At 41.3% G+C, this 22,804-nt stretch overlaps 1 protein-coding gene across 2 annotated transcripts; it reads right to left on the bottom strand.

Annotated features, from left to right (window-relative positions):
- Positions 1 to 660: 660 nt before the first annotated feature.
- cyld (cylindromatosis (turban tumor syndrome)) lies at positions 661 to 22,448 on the bottom strand. Of its 2 annotated transcripts, XM_072380180.1 has the most exons (17): positions 22,095 to 22,448; positions 20,325 to 20,867; positions 18,187 to 18,486; positions 15,844 to 15,949; positions 15,001 to 15,102; positions 14,353 to 14,469; positions 9,288 to 9,676; positions 8,362 to 8,527; positions 8,121 to 8,262; positions 7,885 to 8,007; positions 7,584 to 7,675; positions 7,242 to 7,308; positions 4,853 to 4,985; positions 4,241 to 4,349; positions 3,881 to 3,999; positions 3,343 to 3,559; positions 661 to 2,949 (listed from the first exon to the last, which is right to left on the bottom strand). In XM_072380180.1, the coding sequence occupies exons 2-17, from the start codon at positions 20,814 to 20,816 to the stop codon at positions 2,765 to 2,767; spliced, it is 2,859 nt and encodes a 952-aa protein (XP_072236281.1). In that variant the 5' UTR covers positions 20,817 to 20,867; positions 22,095 to 22,448; the 3' UTR covers positions 661 to 2,764. The 2 variants fall into 2 exon arrangements, with proteins under 2 accessions (XP_072236281.1, XP_072236282.1); XM_072380181.1 differs by lacking the exon at positions 14,353 to 14,469.
- Between the last annotated feature and the right edge of the window lie 356 nt (positions 22,449 to 22,804).

The following is a 22,804-nucleotide window of genomic DNA, read 5'->3' as shown; positions in this document are numbered from 1 at the left end:
TAAAATTGCAACTATGACACAGTGAAAATGAACAAAAAGCCTGGGAGCACATACATCTTTTTCATTTTGTCAAAAAGTAATGCTCAGCAGTAAGACTCCACTGGGCACGCAGTGTCACAGATCAACACACATTTTGAGGCATAAATTGTTTTTGGTGGTGAAAATTTACTCTTCAGAGGCCCTCTTCCAAGCAGCTCTTAGCTTTGCGTCCTGTCGGAATGACTCGTTCCTCTCAGATTCTCCAGACTGACAGACCTTTAAGCTGCCCACTGTAGGTAAAACACCCACTACTTAAAAGTACTTTATACAATCCTGCCTCAAAAAACCTAAGTTACATTAGAAAACAAAATGTGGTTTCATTTTGTGGTTACTCAGCATTTGTGTTTTGTATCTACAATCTAATTTTTATGGCCTCATTACGGACTCTATACTAATCATAAGAAGAATCTGTAGGCCTTTCAACACTTGCTGAGAAAATATCTAGAAAACTTAGAAAGTCTTCCATAAATAAATCGGCATGAAACGAATCTGAAGACACACTCACTCCTTCCCGTACCCAAAACCAAAGCACATGCAGATCAATCCTTGGCACTCACCTCAGAGCACAAAGATCTACCATTTCCCCACGATGTGAGCACTCTTAAATGCACCCATGCAGCGTACCCTTCAAAATGGGCTTTATTTTTGTTAACATTTACAGGAACATCACTGACATTAATTCTCCACCCATTACACATGTCTACACTGTACAGATGTAACAGAAAGAAAAAAAAAATGAAATAAAAAGTACACACATCACAAAAACCCGTCCTCTGTTCTGAGACACCAGTCAGTGACAAGCCCCAGCAGTGCAGAAAAAGTTCAGTCAGAATCCCTGCAACAGTGGAAATGACCACAGAGCAAAACGGATCAGTAATTTAGAAAAGGCCCTTACACATTTACTTTCAACTAACATCTAAATTCCACGATTAAGATGTGATTAATCTTAGCAAAAATAGATATACGTAATGCAGATACCAATGTCTTTAGTTTGTTGATTTAGACCAGTTTTGTGTGATGTGTTAAAATCAACAACTACCTCACATATAAATCTGTATGCTTTTGGTTCTCCGTAAACCTGGAATATAATGGACTTGAAGAGTATGTTTTATTCTTATAATAAATGTTCTTCTTTAAATACATACATACGATGGCCCGAGGTTACCGCCCTTGTGCCTCTTCATTTCCCATCCTTTGTTAACTGCTCAACAGGTCACTATTAACATTCAGTAGTTGCTTTAAGACAACATAAATATACAGTGAAAGAGGACAAGGAGTACCCAAACCGTACAGTATCATCAACCCTGTTTCACTTCCTTTTAAATTTCAGATGAGTTTGTGGTATGATTACATTGTAATAAATAATATTTGATCACAATTGTTTTGTTATCTGGTGCCAGGCTGGAAATATTGCATGTTACACTTTCATGAAAGGCAGCGAGAGTAAATACTTATCTCTCTTAGAAATCAGATCTGCCAGGACGGGCAGAGAAAAGGCTTTGTAAACATAAAACATCATTTAGATTTACTCATCAACACAATGAGCAAGTCGCTGCATTTCTTCACATCACACCCTCAAAGAAAACCAGCCAGACTTTTCCAGTTTTTCACCTCATTGACCCTATGAAGGCATGGATTGCTCCACCAACCAGCTTTACAACAGAAGCCATTGTACCAGTCTCCCTTCATGCATTTATCTGCCATCTACTCTGCATTAGCAATGCAGGCCATTCTTTACAGCTACGGCAGAGGAGCAAATTTGTATTCTGTAACAAAACTCTGATGTCTCCCAACTGACAAATTAGCACTCTCTGTGACTTCAAATGGGAGGAGGGGAAAAAAAACAAAACCTAAATGTTTCCTGATAGGTCCACTTGGGAATCGAGCAAAAAGTGCAGCATCGGTCGAGCGAGTATAAGGAGAAACGTGAGACTTTTACAATGGCTACATCTTATTCTGCAAAACATATACTGTAAAGACACTTTCACAGCATGATGAGGAAATATGCAAACCAGTTCACAAAGAGCAGAATAGACTGGTCTTGATGTGGCTGCGCAGCTGGTTGACATCTATACTGTTGATGTTACTACCCGGAGAAATCTATGCTACTAGGAGATTTACACAAGTTTTTAGAACTGCACATACAGGTTGGATAAGGTTTGCGCACTGTGTTGCTTCCTTAATGTGCATTATGGAAAGCTCCCATCTTTTACAGTGATTAAGAATAGCAGGACTCCTCTTTTCTTAAGGTAAATGAGGTGAGTAAGGTCCTCCCACAAGCTTGTTTTGTTTTTGCTGCCCGTGTTTTGTCAGCCACTGCGACGCAGCGTGCCCTCCCGTCAGTCATCTCCTTCCTCCCTAAGCAGGGAGTGAATCCTCATAATGCCTACCTTTGTTTCATTGACCACCACCGATGCTCAGCTGTGAGACACAGGAAAGCTACATAGGACTACATAAAGAACACAACACTTCAACTAATGCACAGTGCAAACAGGCTTCTCCCGCTCTCTTCCATCTCCCCAACCTCAACAAACAGGCAGGCATTAAGGAGAGGTGGGGTGGAGAAATTTCACTCTGGACAGCGCCCCTGCTGGCAGGCAGATCCTCTTCAGTTAGTTTATCTCTCACTTTTTGGTCTTTCCAGGAATCACCTGCCCTGGGGGGAGGCGGAGGTGGAGAGGCTGAGGAGCAGGGGTGGAAGAGTGATGGGTTCGGGGAGATAATTCTACTTGTACAGGCTCATGGTCGGGCTCTGGTACATGCACATGTAGGCGTCGCAGAGCAGGCGTCGCGCCTGGCCCTGCATGCTCTTGGGGTCAAGTGTGTGCAGCTCCTCTGGAGTCATTTTCAGGTAGGCTTCCACCTCCGGACAGGGAGACACCTGCGGTATGTTGAAACCATTCTGCCCTCCTGGAAAACCACAGCCACCGTCATTAAAAACAACACCTTGGACACTCAAAAGCATACATAATAGTTAACCTATTCTAGGTACTTGGGAAACTATTTGACTGAGTTAATGCACTTACTTATGTGAGCGACATAAGTATGCTTTTATACATCTGAAATGATTCTCTTCATTAATAAATATGATGTCAAAGAAATCATGTAATTCAAATGTCAGAGAAACACTACCTATTTATAGCTCTAGTTCGCCGATTATGTCTCAGAAGTCAAGAAGAGATTTAAATATCGTTTACCAGTCCACTGTGTTTCATGTCACACATTGCAACGCTAGATATTTCCAACTTCATTTCAGAGATCAAGCTGATAAGAAACCTGATCTCATATGGTTTGGACACCCACCGTCACGGTCAGCCATGCTGTCGAAGAAGAGCCAGGCCGAATCTGCACTCCCGTACTTGACGAAGGCCACGTAGTGACTGGTTTCGATGCACAGCACAGCAAACAGCTCCATTCTCTGACGGGGAAAACTGCCCTGACGCCCTGTACCTTCTTGCAGCTCTTTAGGGACGGACAGTTTGCCGTGTCGATGGGATTTCCTCCTCGGGTGGAGGTGCACCTAAAGGAGTAGGTGTAAATATACACCATCACACAAAGGATTTGTTACTGCGGTCTGATGATAATAATAATACATTTAAAAAGACGATAAAAGCATTCAAATGAGAGATAACAGGAAATAAAAGCGTTTTAGATAATATGATTTTAAGATTTGTGAGTGAATGCAAGAGTGTGTCTGCTGTAGTAGACTCTGTCACAGAGCTCCCTCATTGAGAGAAAGTGATTTCTTTGGATTTGGCGCCACCAAATGGATGATTCCGACACTGATATTACAGATTTATTTTGATTAACTGATGCTGCAATAATGCCCTCTATTGTTTACCTGTGTATTGCACTTTTCACAGAACTGTTTAATCTTGCCAGCCGTGATATCCCCGTCCTCATAACAGTCTCGGCACTCGTAGAGAGCCAGGCCTCCGCAGATACGACATTCCCTCGGAGCTGGATAAGAAAACAAACCTTTATCACTGCTGGAAACTCTGCTGTTGTGAAGTTCTTTAAAAAGTTAAGACCAAGTTGGAAAGCAAGAAAAATTGCCTCCTGCATCTCAGCTGAGCTCCAGTGACAGCTCAGAGGAATTTCATTACCAAATGCCACACATCTTTGATCCACCACAGATCAGGCACATCACAGTGACAGACTGAAAAAAAAAAAAAATAAATAAATAGTAGCTACAACTCACTATCTTCAAGAAGGTCTGTGATATCCAACTCCAAGGAGGGGAAAATCTTGTTGAACATTTTAAAGTCCTTGCCAAAGCGGGGCATCTGGATGATAAGGCAGGAGGGAGCCTTGGGAGTCAGGAAACACAGAGAAAGATAACAAAACAGCATGGAAATATTAGCAAAGCACAGCGGAAATGAAAACTGTTGGCATGTGAAATATGACAAAATGTTCATCGATCCATCCATTTTCTATACACACACACACACACATATATATATATATATATCTCATTTAGGGTCACAGGAGGGGCTGGAGCTTATCCCAGCTGTCATTGAGCGAGAGGCAGGGTGCACCATGGACAGGTCGCCAGTCCATCACAGGACCACAGAGAGACAAACGAGACACACAATCATGCACACTTTGTGATGAAAAGGGTCAGTTTAGAATCACCAATGAACCTAATGTGCATATTTTTGGACGGAGAGAACCCGGGTGTGCAAATTCCACACCAGCCGGAGGAATCGAACCTGGAACCCCACTTGGTGTGAGGCAACGGTGCTAACCACCACAAAATGTTCGATCAGGCTAACCTGTACAAAACAAAAAGGTCTGACTTCATAAAATTCACCTCTGCAAACTTCAGGTCGCTGTTGATGAAGGACCATTCCAGCAGCTGCTGAATGGTGGGAACTCCAACTTTATCCTTCTTATCCATGAAGATCTGGTAGAAGTAACAGTCTTGCACTTTCTGACCGGCTGACCTGGTAAATAATAAGAAAGTCTTGCTTTATTTATCCTCTTCAGCTTACAAACATCTTCATTTCTTCATGGTCAAAGACAAGACAGGTACACAATGTGCAGATTTTTAGGACCCATTTCTGTAGTGCCCATGTTCACATCAACTAATGCCATGTCCCTTCTCCCTCTCAGAACATCTTCACTCATTTTGAATTTAATTAATTGGATTTGATTGGAGTTGATTGCAATGAATAGGACTCCAATTGGCTTGAATTGGACTATATCACTGAAGTGCCTTGAGATGACGTTTGTTGTGATTTGGTGCTATATAAAAAAAAGACTGAATTGAATTGTATATTCAGGGTATCCCACACAATGGGTTACCCATATATTTAGCAGCTCACTCAAATATTTTTATCAGACACTATCCAGAATAGTTAAATCTACAAATGCAAAGCAGAGTGCAGTGGTTTGATTCAGCCCCCTGCTCCTCTCTACCTAACACACATTACATTTTGTCCCCTTACTGCACACACACACTGAATCAATACATAAACCCGCACAGGAGAATTTTGGTTACCATGTCTCCAGTTATATTTAGGGACTTTTAGACTTTTTTCCAGACACTTTAAGCAACTTTTTTTGCTTAAAGTGAAAAAGGTAGCAACCTTTTAAACAACGATTCATTACTTGTTGTGGGAGACCGCGTTCCGTATTTTTTCCTATTGTCAAAGCAGAAGCCAGCTAAAGGTGACGATGAGCAGCAAGGGAGGTGTAGATCTCTTAAATGGAGGGAAAAACGTTCACCGACGGAGGGAGGCGTCAACTTAAAATGGGGACGATCTGACAGGGCCATCAAGGCTTATTGTGTCATTAGCTGATGACAAGATAAATGTTCCAGAGAGAAAAAGTTACCAGCAAACACCCGCTGCTTAATGCACAGCTTGGAATTAAACATATTCAGCAGATTCACTCACTTCATTCACCCATTTAAGGCTACACTGATGCTTTGCATCAAAACAACTCTGCTGTGTTTCCATCAGCCATATGTCGAAGTCGATGTATACGCTGATGGCCCCGCTTTATCTGAGCAGGGCATCTGGTATGTGCTCCTGCTGATATAGTGTTTAAAAGGTGTATAGACTCCACCTACTTGGTGTGCCAACAATGTGCCGATGCAGACCAAGACCTTTTTTTATAAATTCAAGCACAAAGAAAGAGATCCTGTATTAGTGCATTATAGAATGTACAATATTATAATATTATGTTACGTGTACTCTTCTGCTGTCTGTTCAGTGAGTGACAGAACGAGCAAAGACTTCTAATGTCAAGGAATTGATAAGTAAAAAGTACTTTGTTAATACCAACATCTGCTCTCTTCTCATTCTTTGGGAAACTGATTTTCATATTGTATCCTTGTGCTATTGGCTAGTGGCTCTTTAAATAAGCTGGGGACTTTCCTACAGTTGAGCCTCGGCCACTACAGCAGCTTCCCCTCCTCACTTCCAGTTCTCCATGTATGCTTATATCTATGGAAAAGAAGGGACTAGTTGTTGAAGTGGAAAAATATTCAGAGCTGCGCAATCCCCAAAACGAGGGAGAAACCCTTTGTCTGCAGCATCTTTTGGCTTTCAACACCATGGAAATCCCACATCCCTCAGCTCCTCAGAGAAAGTTCATGAGACAGTTTAAAAGTATAGTACAAGTTTTAATCTGAAAAAAACTATACAGTGAAAAACTTCCAACTGGTGCTAAGGGTGACACTTGCTGTAGCGCCTCTGTGGTGACTTCAGGTTAAAACTTTCAAGACTTCTAAATAACTGACTAATGATTTTAAATTGGAAATAAAACCCTCAAATTTATAAACACTTGATGCTTAAAATGTTAGCCTTCTTAACCTTATCTGTGATGGCTTTACAGATGTGCGAGTCTGTTGGATAACCCTGGATAACCCTGCTCATTTTAAATGCAAAGTTTTTAAATAAAACTGGAACACTAATTTTCATAATATGACAAAAAAAAAATTCCAACTATTCAAACCACTTTTCTTTCAGTGTCACAGTCCTGAGCTCAGATCTACATATTTCAGGTTTAGAAAAGGACAGGCTGCAGTTTGGAGGGACATTTGCAGTTTGCTAACGACTTGACTTTAAGGGGACATATTCATGACACCGTGTAATATAAACTGTTTGACTAATTTTGCTACCTCAACCCATCGAGAAACTGAAAACGAGAGCTAAGACATGCTGAACAACATTCAAAACTCAGCTGTCCCTCACCTTAACTTGAGCAACGGATCCACCCTCAATATGTGATGGAAAAGGATATTAAGGAACTCCTCAGGATCTGCAGGGCAAAGTGTCAAATGAAAAGAGAAATGAAAAGAGAAATGAAAAGAGAAATGAAAAGGTGCTGCCATTAACTGTGTTAAAAAATGTGTTTCCTAGGTTAAAGCAGCATTTTGTCATGTTAGAACTCTCAACAACATTGCAATTTATCATCTATAGCATTCACATTCACATTCTCAGTAAGGATGTGATATAAAAAAAAAGAATAGAGTTGAGCAAACCATCAGGAAGTGGGCATAAAGTCATAATAATGAGGACAGGGAAAAGGTGGACCTTTTTCTTCAGAGGTAAACCCGGAGGCAGCTTCTACTTTCTCCAGGATCCTCCTGAGTTTCATCACTTTAGTGGCACAAACATACCCATGTCTGAGGGACAAAGACAAGGGGAGGTCACAAGCAAGTTAAGCTGCCATGTATGATTCAGTGATATCAGCTCTACTAATACATAAATAAATAAACTTCACCTGCTTTCTATTTCGCAATTAATGAGCTTAAAGTATTTGACTGTTCCAACTAAAACAAAACAGTCAAAAGTATAAGGTCAGAAATCTGCAGCAGCATGTACCAAGCCTTACATGCGCAGGGGGTTGACTATCTCTGTGCGCAACAGCTCTTGGGTCTCCCTGTAATACTCAACGTCAGTCTTCGATCGTGGCCTCAGCAGAACAGTGTCCAGTACAGAACTGAAGGAGAAAAGACTGCAGAGCAGAACACACAGCAAAGACATCCAAATTCAAAACAGCATCACTGGCCAATAAGGAGGAATATGATCGGAGTCCACAGATGCATTCATGACTGAGTGAGCACTGACCAGAAAAGGGTTGAGTCCAGGTAGCAGGAATTGTAGTGGCCCTGAATGCCTTTCTTTTTTCCCACCATGACATCCAGACCATCATTCTCTGTGCGTGGAGGCGTGTTCTCGTGTACTACCTCACTCAAGTAACCTCCAAATGCTTCAGAAACACACACATCACAGGTGTAAACTCAAGGATAAAAGGAAACAATAGTTAATCTAACAAAATCAATCATTAATAAACCTCCTGCTGATTCACCAATGGAGTTGCAGCGCTCTATGGGGTTGGAGGAGTGGTGCAGGGATGGGAAGCGGGAATCAGGCCGGCAGCACTTGAGCTTCACAAACAGAGCTTTTTTGGGTGGACAGGTGAAGTACCGAGTGCCTTTGAAGGTGCCGTCAGTGCAACCGGGGCACTCTTCTTCCTGAAAGAAAAGGTTGAGATCATGTGATCTCATTACTACGAAGTACCACTTTAGTGTTCTTCTGCCTCAGTTCTATCAACAGCTAGTAGTTTTTACCTTCAACTTTTACTAATAGCAGACAGATGTTGATACAGCACTATCATTACGGAAAAAATTAAACACTTTGGGAAATTCGCTTGTTCACTTTTTTTCGCTGGGAGACGGGACTTCCCCCACTTTTGCCATCAACGTAAAGTTGCCAAACAAACCAGGAGAGAAATCAGGAAGTCACTGAGCTGAGCTTAGAAAATGTGTTGAGACAAAATCCCCTGCAAAGCCGCAGTTTGTCTTCCTTAATGCAGATCTAAGAAAGCCAGTTGTAACGTTACAAAATGTTTCATAAAGGAAGCATAAGGTGGTGATGACAAAAAAAACAAAAAAAAACAAAACAGTCATGACTGCTCTCTGCCTCTTATGACTACTCACTGAAAGCAAGACAATCATCATGGCCAGATGTGTCCACTTAATACCCATACTGCTCATCTATCAGAATGATTGAATAAATAATACACAGAGAGTCAAAACTTCATTTTCAGGAATGTTTCGCCTATATTTCTAAGATTCTCAGTCTGTCAAAGCCAGCAATAGCAGCAGCAGCATGTAAGCATTTGATATGTGTCAAAAGCTAACTGAAGGGGACTATTAAAAAGAGCAGTCAACAGATGTCTCCATCTTTCTATCTTAATCTGATCTCCAAGTTCCCATCGCTGTGGTGTCTCACCAGCTCCAGACCAGCCAAAGGCTCCAGCAGGCCAGGCGGCAGGCCAACCCAGCGGATGACACCACACAGAGGAGGGTTCTCCTTCACCTCCACCAGAGAGCCCACTTCCAGACCCGGCTGTCCCCGAGGAGGCGTCGGAGGCCGAGGCGAGGGAGGGGCAGCAGGCGACGGGGGCTCGTGCTGCTCTCCCATCACAGACTGGACAGACAGGGAGAGGGGCCCATGACTCATACTGTCAATGGGCCCGGTCTTGCGGTTCAAGCTGAAGGGCAGCGAGTGGAACTTGTTGTCGCTGGACAGCGAGGAAGAGGGGGGGGCTCTGGAGGGTGGGGAGGACTGGTTGAAGTCGGGGGGCGTGTCAGTAAGAGACTTGGCAGGGTCCTCTCCAACTGCAGGGGAGAAGCCAGAAACCAAAACGTTACATATCTCACCGCATGTAGACCGTCCTCATCAACACAGAGATGTATGTATGGAATAAACTGACAAACTCTCTTTTACTCATCTCATCTGGTAAGCAGTCAGTTGCAATGTGAGAACCTTAAATGTCTGGAGGTCAGCAGATGGTTTCAGATTGTGTTGAGTCATTTTCGGGTGCTTTCCCACGAGATCATTTAGATCATTTTTTTTTCCCCCACTCACCTTCAGACACACCTACCCACTACAATCAATACCTGGACGACTACAGTCTGTGGGCCAACACATGTTTGCCGACACAGGCAGAAAGCCTATTCTATATCAATGTGCAATGAAGATAAAATAAATTAAAGTAACCGCAAGACATTTTCAGCCCATTTCAAGTTTTACACACTTGTCACGCACTGAAAAGCCTTTTTTCCTTATGAGCAAACGTGTATTTTCACAAAGACAAAATAGTTTGGTTTTTTTTGTTTTAAAGTATTTGCATTCTTCACTTAGTATACGGTTAAAGCACCTTTGGTAAATCATTACGCTACAAGCTGGGCTAACCTTTCCGTTGAAAGCAGTCTGTTCTGTCTGCCCAAGCTACTTCATCCCTGGTTTCAGTTCTCTAACAGTGGATGTTACCATGCCTCTGGGCACTTTTAACATTGCAGAATCATTGTTGTAGCCTGCTTAAAATCTATGTCTACAGACAACGCTCGTGACCTCATGGCTTGGTTTTTATTTCGATGTAAGCCTGCAACTGAGACCTTAAAAAAGTAGTGTGCCCCTTTACTACAGTACCCTTGAAAAGCATGAACATGGCCAATAAAAGCTCTAGTTTTGCAGCGCTGCTTTAGTTTAAATAAATTTCAAAATGCAAAAACACCACTTAAGTCTACATAAATTTGTCAATGTTACTGACCTGAGATCTTTGCTTCTGCAAAATAGGCTCACAGCTCTACAAACTAAGCATCCTGGCATTTTATTTCTGTTCCATATTTCTAAAGGTTTTACACCTTTGGTCCCAGGTTGGGTGACTTAGGTGGACATAATATGACTGATGATGACGCAGCATTATTCTCTTTCTTCTCCAAGCAGTTTTTGCACAGCCTAGAGGTGTGTTCAAGGCAATTGTTGCACAGAATATCGCGTGACAATGCAAGACGGTGAGCTATCCATGTTGCTTTTAGTTCACCAAGTCTGCCTGCAGCGAAACACACCCAAACCATCACTATTTTGTCCTTTTTCCTCATGGTGTGGTTACGTACTGAAGATGCATGCTTTCATCAGTTTTGAAGAGTTTTCTGAGCATAAATACAATGCTTTGAGCATGAGATCTCAAAATTTCCCTCCAATATAGATAGTACCGGGTCCATTTCAGCCTCTGTCTTGTTTTGGTGAATGACAGCGGTTGCTTTGTAGAAACTCTAATTTAGTCTAAAAATGCCATGTTTCTTCAGGACTTTGAGTGTTTGAAAATCTGCCATGGAAGTCACACTTGTTGATAAATGAATAAATATTTTTACAGGCCATGAGGAGTATTGTCTATCAATCCAGACCCTTTAGAACCTGTTGAATCAGTACTAAAGTTAAAAAGCAGGACTTTTTGGACCTCAAAAGACACTGCAAAGCCAAGAGAATGTAGCCGTTTTAGGGAGTCACAGCATTGGAGTCGAACATCGAACCTTACTGTTGTTTTGCCTGACAGGAGTAGGATTCACCAGAGCTCAGCTGCGAGTGTCAAAACGAGATCTGAAAACTAAATGGGATATTTTAATGTTTCATCTGTTTTGACCAAATTAAAACCAAACTTCCTCTATTTTCAGATGTTTGGAAAATAGTAAAATGTGTCAATCTTAAAAGATCATGAAAGCAGATGATACTGCTACAGGCTATGCTGTAAAGTGTACCGTGGGTCAAAACAAACCACATATATGCCTCTGAGTGATTGTTGTGTGGAAAAAGTGTGCATTCATCAGGGAGCAATTCTCTGTATTTGCTAAAATGTGAAAATGCCCTCAGCTGGGATGTTGTACAGACTCTTTTCACCATCTGATGATCTGAAATAAACATCAATATGTGTTTGAATTGACATCCTGCTTGTACTTGTTTGTGTGAAACCTGTCAGTTAACAACACATTTTCAAATAATTCCTTGACTACAAACTATTTCTTGAAGCTATAACTGAAGATTATTATGATTTCAATAGAATTTTAACTCTTGTACCCATCTAAAAATACCATCTCATGCAAATCTTAGAATGAACAACGTACAAGCTGAAAACGGGAACTTTACAGGCCACCTGTCACAGAAGTGAGAAGTCAGTGCAATGATTCTCTAATAGTATGTTTCTGCTTCTCCTTGCAGTTAAAACGCCGTGTGAAATTACAAACCGAAATTAAACGAAGAACATCAGTTAAATCAAGTATTAAGCCTGAACAGTTTAACTGCTGATGCCAACAGATTTCACCTGAATAAGCACCTTGGGTACATTACACACAACTACTTAAAAAATGAGCTGTAATAAATTTGGAATTCTTTCATCATGTTTCATTTTGTACTACTTGGAATTAAACGTTATCAGTTTATATTTAAAAGCTGACTCGTATCCGTTTTTTACTCTGAACTCTAACATTCAAAAAGAATGATACGGGATAACTAGAGCTGACTGAACTGATTTGACACAGTAACATAACACAAAAAAAACCCAAAAGAATATATATAAAAATGTTGCATTCTGCTGACTTCATGACATAATGAAGGCACCAGAACTGCATCAAATGTTAAAAGAGACCACGAGGAAGAGGACAACAGTTATAATATCACAGGATGAGTAAGCAGTTGTGAAACCAGAATGTCAGCATTTCTGACTAGATTACAGTGAGAAAGAGATAACATGAATCACTTGTGCAGTCTTTTCTGTTCTGCTGTGGCAGATCATACCAGTCATCTGCACTGTACACCTACAGGTTTATTCAATCCAAATTTCAGAGCTTGCACGTCACATTTGTGATAAAAATGTCAGTCACTGGCTAAAACACCGTTGCCTCACAACTGGCAAAAGCTGATGATGACATGAGCAGAAGGATTTCAATAAACAAGAACAAAAAAAATTCCAACGTGCACCCGTACACCAATTTTACCCAAGCACAAACAATGTGACAATGTGCTGAATGAATCCGTCAATGCTGACATCAGCAACGGAAACTTTTACTAATGCTCTGGCATGCAAACTGTCTTTTATGAAAATCTGAGTCTAATGACTGAACCTGCAGCAAAAAATAAAGACAGCGAGGGATTGATTTGCAAATCTGAGCATTATTAAAAGCTTTTAACAACAACCCATAACTCTGTGCAGCAAGAATATAACACTTAGATGGTGATGAAGGACAAGACGAGTGGAAAGGTTGTTATAGCAAGCTTCTGTAACAAACCACTGGCTGGGCTTCTACTCTCAAAATTTCACTGCAGGTACAAACTTAAAGTTTGCCGTACCTCACATTGTCCTCGCTGTATGAAATCAAGTGAGAAATTGAATAGATTTTGCAGGGAACTCCAATTTTTGCACTAGCTTAGCTAAATCAGATAGAAGCAAACAAGCTCTTTTTGCCCTGCTCTTCTTGTGATTTCAGATATATTTTTTGACTGTAAGACAAACCCACTCTGGTACTTTTTTTCTGAAGTATTTTAGTCATCTATCTCACAGAGAAAACCCGGTTCCCATTCTACAAACGTGTCACCACCTCAGAGATCGTGTCAACGTGCCACCCCCTCAGGTTTCTTATTCGGTATTACAAATGTTGAAAGTCTAATCGCACAAACACTCCACTTGTATCTTTTGAACTGAACTGATTATCTACAGTTGGCGTTTAGGATGCCCAGCTTTACATTTGTTGTTGTAATCTCACTAAAGGGAGTGAGTTCTTATAATAATTATAAACCAGATTAATGAGCTTTGCTTCTTTCTTGGAAACATTGTAATGAATCTAAAATACAGCTTCTTTGTAACCTACAGATTACTACTTTTGCTCAAGGATACCAAGTGTCATGTTGTTGATGTTTTTTAACCAGCATTGTGAAGACAGCTGACTCCATTAATCGCTGCCTAAAGGGTAAAACGAAGATCAATCACCAAATAATTATTACACATTAATGACTTCTTGACTCTGAATAATGACTGTGAATCTATAATAAAATTTGTCATGAAATAAACTACTCGCATATTTAATATGAAACAATATTAAGATAATGACATGGTGTGTCTCCTAATTAAATCTAATTCTAAGCAGTTGATAAAAGCATTCATAAAAATTTAGTCTGGAGAACATTCTTTCTATAACATTAACTCATCGTTTACATTTCACTTTTATGAGAAACCTTCAGGCTTGACAAAAATTCTCACTTGATTAAAAAGGCAAAACAATAGGTAAGCGCCACATGTTTCGTGGTTCAGAGAGAGAAGTTTCCATCTTTTCCAAATGATTGACACAACTGTGTATGGTGTTACTCATTTGAGGACACTTTCATTTAAAAAAAGGCACCGTACCAGAATGAATATGTCTTGTGGGATAGAATAAGCCCAGGAGGAATCAATCAAAGCTAGCTTGTTGTGAACAGGAGCTTGCCGGTAAGATGGTTGACATCCCATGAGTACCAGTTTTACCTTCATCAATGTACCATGTGCTTTTGGATTTGGGCTGAGCAGGGGGATCAAGAGAGCTGCCATTTAAAGTATAGTAAAATTCAGACTTGCTTCTACTGCCACACTGATGACTTAATCCTGCAAGTAACACAAGTACATAGGAAAAAGAAACAGGAAAAAAAAACAAAAAAAAAAAACACAGAGATAAGCTTAATGTACGTAAAGTGTGTGTCCTATATTAGGCTTTAACAGGGAACAAAAGGGGAAAAAAAGATTTAAGAACATTTACAAGAAAGGTCACAGCAAGCAAAGATTGCATTCACATCAAATCAAAGCCGCTGATACAAGAATCAGTCATACTTTATGTAAAAAGAAGGCAATTAAACCCTCTCTTCCTCTGCGTTAACATGACATCCCATCAAAAGTGGTGTGTGGGTTGTTACTCCTCACTTTGTCTGCCTAAATTGTCACAGGTTTCATTTCAGGAGTTTTCTGTAAAGGACAGATATGCGTAAAGATCTGTAGAAATTGTGAAAAGTAAAATTCTTCAGGAGAATCATATTAACAGCCACAACCAGGCAATTTTGATGGGATGTTCCTTTAGCAATCATAATCACACAAAGCCTTTGATCTGTCAGTTAGCTTAGCACCATAACAACAGTGCAGTACCTTTGCTCTTTGGTTTGCTTTGGCCAGAGGACGACTTGTCGCTGTTGGTGCCTCTGGGGGCAAAACTGTGCTTTTGCACCCTTTGGTCCTGCATGGAATATTCTGCCCAGAAATAGATTCACATTAGAGGCACAAAACCACTGTCTGCACAGGTTTAAGGTTGAAGGTTAATCTTCCATCATTTTCCTTAAGGGTTATCAGTTTCTCAGTGCAGTTCACTAAACACATTTAACAAGAAGTCTCAAGACTCTCAGTTGCCTTAGTTAGCTGTAGAAATCATTCGTTTAAAGTATGAAACTTTCACCTCGGCTAAAACTTCACACTAAAGTTATTGCATTTACTCAAAATAAGAAAGCATAATTCTCTTGTTTTTCAATTTGCAAAAGAAGATTGCAACAAAGGGCAATTTTCAGTGGTAAGTATCATATAGAAACAAATGCAACAAACATTTTGTTTTGGGATAAACTGTACTCAGCCCATCAAGAAAAAAGCTACAGAAGAGTTTTAAAGAGAGTTGACAAATTCACTAAACTAACTATGTCCATGCTCACTATTTCCTGAATGCAGGCCTGAAGAGTCATGGAGGTGGCAGCAGCACACATAAACAAATCAATATGCCACTGTGCAGAACAAAGAGCCAGAGTATCTCACTTGACTTTCAAAAACAAGTCAGCGATCACCACAAAAGGCTCTCTGTTCCCCGCTGCAAGCAAAACACAAACTCAGACTGCTCAGAAAGAGCTCAGTGCTGGTCCGAGGGCGGAACAGCGGAATGTTTTCAGAAACTGAAAAGTTTGAACGATGTGGTGTAAAAAAAACAGGGATAAAGAAGGGATGACTCACCTGGCATTACGTCACAGATGGGGACGAGTCGAGTGTGCTCCAAACTGGCAAAATCACACAGTAGCTTCCCGTCAAACACACCGTCCCAGTCTCCAATAGGATTGTCCTAAAAGAGTTGGACACATGACAATCTTGTAACCCTCTCAGGCACTTCTCATCACTGTAATGCCGACGCACTTGTGTTGGTGTCCAAAGTGCTGCTTCCAATCGTATCTTTCTGATCTTTAACAACAACAATTGTCTTGCTGCTTAACTTAAAGATGCTGAAGCGTGATCCTCTGTGCAACTGATAATCCAAAATGTTTATCTCATCTTCACCAGCTAAATAAGAGATCTTCCAACTCAGGTCCTCCCCCATAAAAGCTCCACTTCATCTCCAAACACAATCCTACTATTCTTCCTTCTCAGCTTGGAATCCAGGATGCTGCTCCAGAGGGACAATCTAAGATAAGCTTCAGGCCAATGCCACAACTAGAGAAGGCAGGGCGAGGCTGGACGCATAGTGAGGCAGAGCAGTGGGCTCTCCTCAGCTGCCTGCTGGCCCCTTGCCATTCCGTTGGGTCATACAGCACTAAGTCTTTACCTCACTTCCCGCGTGACTGCCTTGCCTTTGTGTGGGAGGCTCAGATGCACTGAGTGGGCTACTGCTGAGGCTGCTGTTGGTGCTGCTGCTAACGATCAGCAGTCAAATGCCTCAGTTATGCGTTTTAATTTCACTATGACTACAATACCACTGCCGCCTGACAACAGTAGCCATAGAGACCCAACTACTGCAATCCAAGGCAACAAGACGCATTCCTTTAACTTACAACAGAATGTTTAATGAAAACAAAAACAAAAATCCAGGCAAGTCATGACAGAAAATCTGACCCAGGAAATCTGATAACGAAAATCGTTCATTATAAAACTTATTTATTACCAGTTTACCCCAAAGCCTTTCCAGACTGTCGCTCTGCTCTAACAAAATATAGGTCTGAATCAGTAACAGCAGCGTCTGAGCACAGCTGACCGTGCCAGCTCCCAAGTGAAATGACAGAATAATTAATGTGTGTGTGCCAGAGTGTGAATAGAGTAGGTAACTGTCCAGAGAACGGAAATCAAGTGAGTGTCCGTGCTGACAAGCGCTCGCTGCAACACTCTTTCCAGCTTGACTGTGTGTTGATTTCTATGCTTTTGTCAATATTGTGGATACATCTAAATGCATGTAGTATTGATATCAGTATAACAACAGTCCTCTTACAGATAAGATAGTAGCCTCATCCCCAATCATCAATGTGCTCTAAATAAAAAGATGTCCTTACCCGACTCTCTGGACACTGTCCAGTTGTGTTAGTTTTAGAACAAGAAGCAGAAGTTTCTTGAAGTGGAATGCGGCCCGCATTAACACACTTGTGTTAATCTTATTTTTTCAAATCAAAATATCTAGTGTAAAAAAAGGGCTGTAGCCACCATTTGTTGTAGTATAAGTAGTCTTTTGTAAGACTGATATTGTACATGTTGACACTGTGATGATGATAAATTTTCAATACATAGTGAAGCCCTGGACGGTACGATAAGGGAGCACTGCAAAAAATATCCACCCATCTATCTATCTATCCATTTTCTGCTGCTTATCCAGGCCGGATCATGGAGGGGAACAACTTGAGCAGAGATCCTCAGACCTCTCTTTCCGGCCGCATGTTGCACATTTCTGGAGGGACTCAGAGGTGTTCCATCTCTGATGGAAGATGTCAGAAAGGCACATTGAACATATTTGGGAGGTATCTCAACAGGCTCCTTTCGATGAGGAAAAGTAGTGACTCAACTCTGAGAACCTCCTGGATGTCAAAGTTACTCATCCTATCCCCAGTTTCTGCCACTTTTATTTGTAATGTCATTCTTTGGGTCACTACTCACAGCTCATGAACATGAGTGAGTGTTGAAATAATAGATCAACAATGAACTTGACAGCTTTACAACGCTCTTGTACTGCTCTCTCTTCCCATGACTGACCTGTACAACACCTGAATCACTGTAGACGATGCCCCAATCCACCTGTCAGTCTCCCACTCTCTTCTACCGTCACTCAAGAAAGAAACCCTGTGATGCTTCAACTCCTCCACTTGAGGCTACAGCTTACTCCCAGCCTGAAATGGAAATCTAAAGTTTTTAGACTGAGGACTGTGGCCTCAGACTTAGAGGTGCTTGTTAATTAGAAATGTTTCAAGCTGACCAATAATTATTTAATCAAATCAGCAGCTTGAAAAAAGCCCAAAGCTCATAAATGATTTATGACTTGTTCCTGCTTCCATCTAGATGAACAGTAGTGGGTTCAGTGACCTTTTTAACAGGAGCCTAACTTACCATGTCAACTCCTACATAGTAGCCAAGGCTCTCATTTCCTGGTAGCAGGTCGCAAAAAATGATGGTGCCTCTCTCAGGTCCCTCTCTAGTCTGAACCACGACCCTAGAGTTGATCTCGAGTGGAGGAAAGTCCTGATCATCTTCAGGCGGTCTGCCGCGATCCACCTCCAGCTCGCCATCGTCGTCCTCCCAGAGTTCAAGCTTGTCCAGGGCCACAAACACGCCACATTCATCCTCACAGCGGAAGAGCTGGCGTCCCTGGTAGGAGCCCTCCGTGAAGCCTTGGCCCCGACCCTCCTCCTGGGACAGGAGCAAGAAGAAGAAATGAAAAGCAGTTTGAGAGTGAGGCAGAACAGGGGCGAGAGAGATGTGCAACTTTATTGTCATTATAAGGAGGGCAGGTAGGGAGGCTGCTTGCTCAGCATTCTTCAGGGAAGGGAAGTCAAGATCTTGGAGCTGTGAGATAATCTGATCGATTACTGCAGCAAAAATATGACTCGACTTACTGCTTTTATAAATACATTCAAATACACACACTGGATGCTGTCACAAGCTGTTGTTCTAAAAGATATTGTGTGCCTTTTCTAACATGCAGGCTCTGAATCTAACTAACATTTAGCATCCACACATACAGCATGGCATTTATACTGAGCTACAGTTTGAATACTTTAGCTCCATCAGCCCACTCAAGAAGACTACAGCTGGACTTGGTAGAATAAAAACAGCATTGTGCTGCAATAAGCCACCCTTTGTATTTTCTTACTTACTGTGCTGTACATACAGCCCAGAACGAATGGCATAAAATCAAGAACTCTGATTCAGTGTTGAGATTATAGGAACAGAATTAAAATGTTGTCATTATCTGCTCATTATTCACGTCAGTTAAAACACTGCAGCTTTGTTTAGCTTTCATTAAAGGAAAGTACTGTTTGAAGTCCATCTCTGTCTTTGGAAATAGCTTTAATTGGCCAAGCTAACTTCACATCTGTGGAAAATAACCAAAACAAATCCAAGTTCGAAGGTCTAATAAGCATTTCATTCATTCATTCATTCCAAGACACACACAATACACAAAGTGACAAAATGTGGCACTCTAGCTGCTTTCACAAACACAACGAGGTCTTGAAAAGTTCCGGAGTGGCGGCACGTGAGAAGGAAAATGCCCACAACTCTCACTTCGGACTCTTAGCAGAGATTTTCCCCTCAGCCCTGTAATAAAATCTCTGCAACATCGGGAGACAACGTATAAATGTGTCAGCAATTATTTTGGATTATTTGCAGCTGTTGTGCGAGTGAGCATGTGTGTGTTGGGGGGAGTTTGTCCATTCTGCTGACACTGAATGCTGCTCCCCACTGTTGTGGATACAGACAAATGCAGTATTCATATAAACGCAATAAGGAGCCTTTAAGAAAACAAAGTGATTTCCACAGTGGAATTCATCCATCACACGCTGCCTCCTGCACGCTCTGGACACCTGTTCCCTGCACTCCCTCCAATTCCAGTCAGAAGAGCACATCTCCAGCAGAAAGCCTCCCACTGTGATATACTTGTGTGAACAGCATGTGTGGAAAAGGACCGCATCACACTGTCCACATATTCTCCTTGAATATCTTCAATGTTTTTGTGTGAAAACAGCTTCTCTTTACAAAAGCAGCACGGATGTGAACAGTCAGCTTTTCATTTGACCACTGCTGCACTGCTTTGAGCTCTGCACTAACAGCTTTAACTAGTCACCAAAACAGGTCTCAAAAATTTGGTGAAAATTTTATTTAGTATCAATAAATGCGCAAAACTGAGACAAAGTACATGCAGTCAAAGGCTGTAAAAGAAACAGATTTCTGTGTGTGAATGTGAATGAAGACATTTACGCTCCAAAGAAAAAAAGCATAGTGTAGAGTAGTAGAGTCACAATCTGCTTTGTAGCTAATTCTACTATTGGTTCCACATCTGCACATCGTATTCATTGTTTTCTTTAAACAACTAAATGTGTTTAAATCCTCCCAATTTTAAACCTCACATTTGAATGATTTAAACCGAGCAATTTCAACAGTGTTGGCAATATCTAAATTCATTATTCTAGTGGGGATCTCATGCAAAAACCCGAGAAAACCCAAAGTAAGTATTCATGAGTTCTCACCAGCAGTTCTACTCCAAACCAGATTCCAGACAGGGCTCTGTCGGGAAGCAGCGAGCCTTTGAACCGGACCACACCGGGCAGCGGTTCATCTCCTGAGCGCAGCTGGACGCGCACCTTGGAACCACAGTCAATGTCACGGACGCGCTGTAGCCGGGACTTGTCGCAGAGCAGGGCATATCGTTCCTCACAGTTTGTAATGGGGAACAGCAGCTCAGCCAGCTTCTCGTCCAGCTCAAGGACGTCCCGCTCATCTAGGCTCAGCACCACGTTGGTCTGGTCCAGAATGCGGAGACTTTTCTTGCCCTTACACGGGGGCAGCGTTCGCCCGAGGCTGTTGCGCTCTTGGCAGGCCTGGCCAAGACTCCCACGGGGGATCCTTAGGGTCTTCTGGGGCGGCTTCTCCACAGTACACTCCTTCACAACCATGTAGAAGCGCCAGTCCTCCCTGAAGCCCCCGCTGGGCTTCTCCTGGCTCCACAGGGTAGAGCTCATGCCTGCATGGTAGGCAGGAGGTCCAGCGCCAAGGCAAGCTTGACCGGTGGTCTGAAGCAAAACAGAAAATACACCTGCAAAGTTACTGTAATGTAACAAAAATCACTCTAAAGACTGTCCTGAAATAGTCAATAAATAATTGAGTAAAGGAAACTTTGTAAAACTACAAAGAAACACAAGGAACATGTTATATCTGTCTCGTTAATGTGTAGCTTTTGTTTGAATGGCTGTAACACTTAGCAGCATGGCAAACAAAGCGACTGAATACCACAACAGGTGTAACAAAACTAAATGCAAAACATGGAATGTACAAGGCGAGATTTTAATATTGTAGCAACGCTACTCACAACACATAAAATATTTCTATGTAACACTCACACATTTCCCTTCTACACACAAATAAAAATAAACTGATAAAAAATGTCTAGCATGTTTAAAACATGTTTTAAACAAATGTAAAATAAATGGCTGGCTAAGGAGCACTATTGGTAAAAAATTACATTTAGTTACACAATAGACTTAGTATGTGTCAGTATAATTAAACTGTATAAAAAATGTATTCAATATGGTCAAACAAAAGGTCTTAATTAGCTTATTACAGGCCCTTAGTCCACTGACCAGTTTGCTTTTTGTGGTTTTCTAAAGTAAATCTCACAGCTCTCAATGGGTTGGTTGTCATCCTTGTGCAGCATCCCAATTTTTAACAAAACCTCGTGGGTAAATACTCAGTTCCGAGTACTAAAAACAGACAGTGAGCAGACAGTTGACTTATTATGACACTCGGGGCAGGATTTCCCCTGATCGCACTTCAGATGTAACACAGTCATGAGCTCACAATGCTTCCACATCCGTCATTTGTTGCAGTGATGACAGCAGTTGCAAATTGCAATATTAACTTATTTAAAAAAACGTTGTTGTTTCCTAAGAATTGATAAGACTTCTTTTAAAAAAATCAAACATAAAACACGATACTAAAGCTATATTATTATAGCGAACGCCGTGTATGGTTAAGAAAAGACATAAATAGACAACTGAAAGTTATTTCGACATGACATGTGCTCGCACTTGCTGAACACGACATTTATTTAGCTTTGGATTTCGGCTAACCACAAATCAATATTATGACTCGTTTCAAAGGCAATTTTTCGATGACAACTGAGAGAGAGCAGCTGAGAGTCACAGCTAAAGCTGTCAGTCAAAGGCCCTTTATGAGAGGCAAGTGGCTAAAATGTACCGAATAGTCATTTATGTTCAATGCCAGCGAGATGAGCAGCTTACCTTTGATACACGTCGGGTCAACTAGAGGCTATGGATGACTGTCATTTCATAAGCCCATCCCAGTTTGACAGCTGCTTCTAAAGACAAAATATATTCCTCCCGTAATAACCTCTGATTAGCTAGATGGCAATGCTAGCGAATGCTAGCTTTTTTACCAACTTAGTGTCACGCTAAACTTAGTCTTCCGAGCTGGTTAGCAGTGAACAGGCTGACAGAGGACTGCCATCTTCTAAAGTGAACTAGTAGCATTTAGATGAAGCAATCCAAAATAAATAAATACGTGATATAATACGGTGTACCGCTGCATCTGTGCGTTTTATTATTTACAGAAGACGACCTCGCCACAGTTAACGTGTGACGTAATAGCATTCTCAGACACACATTGGTCAATCACTTTTTTCTCAAGTGCTGATTGGCTTTTTGCTGTGTCTATTACCACGTCCCACTCTGAGGGGGTTTTCCCATGAACGGCAGGAAAAGATAGTTAGGTTGAAGCGTAGCTTGCAGGCCAAGTGATGCTTTCTGTCGGCAACTGCAGGCAGTGCTAGAATATTTATCGAAAGAAAAAATGGCAGTTCTCAAATATGGGGGAAAAAAAAAAATCAATTAACACCAAATTAAAGTTTACTTCTTTTCTCCAAAGAGCGCTGATTTGTGCACTATAGGTATCATGTTGTTAAATGTATTAAAATAATTAACATTTAGTAATT

The sequence above is a fragment of the Leuresthes tenuis genome, unplaced genomic scaffold (assembly GCF_036924035.1).
Source record: "Leuresthes tenuis unplaced genomic scaffold, fLeuTen1.0.hap1 SCAF_2, whole genome shotgun sequence".
Classification (NCBI taxonomy): Eukaryota; Metazoa; Chordata; class Actinopteri; order Atheriniformes; family Atherinopsidae; genus Leuresthes; species Leuresthes tenuis.
This window is presented reverse-complemented; position numbering and strand designations above follow the sequence as displayed.

Excerpts from the sequence above, each read along its gene's own strand:
- cyld (XM_072380180.1), bottom strand. The coding sequence starts at position 20,816 with ATGAGCTCTACCCTGTGGAGCCAGGAGAAGCCCAGCGGGGGCTTCAGG. Across the intron at positions 7,676-7,884 it reads ATAGTCAACCCCCTGCGCAT|ACATGGGTATGTTTGTGCCA; the intron begins GTAAGGCTTGGT and ends TTTGTCCCTCAG. Across the intron at positions 2,950-3,342 it reads CAGCATGGCTGACCGTGACG|GAGGGCAGAATGGTTTCAAC; the intron begins GTGGGTGTCCAA and ends GTGGTTTTCCAG.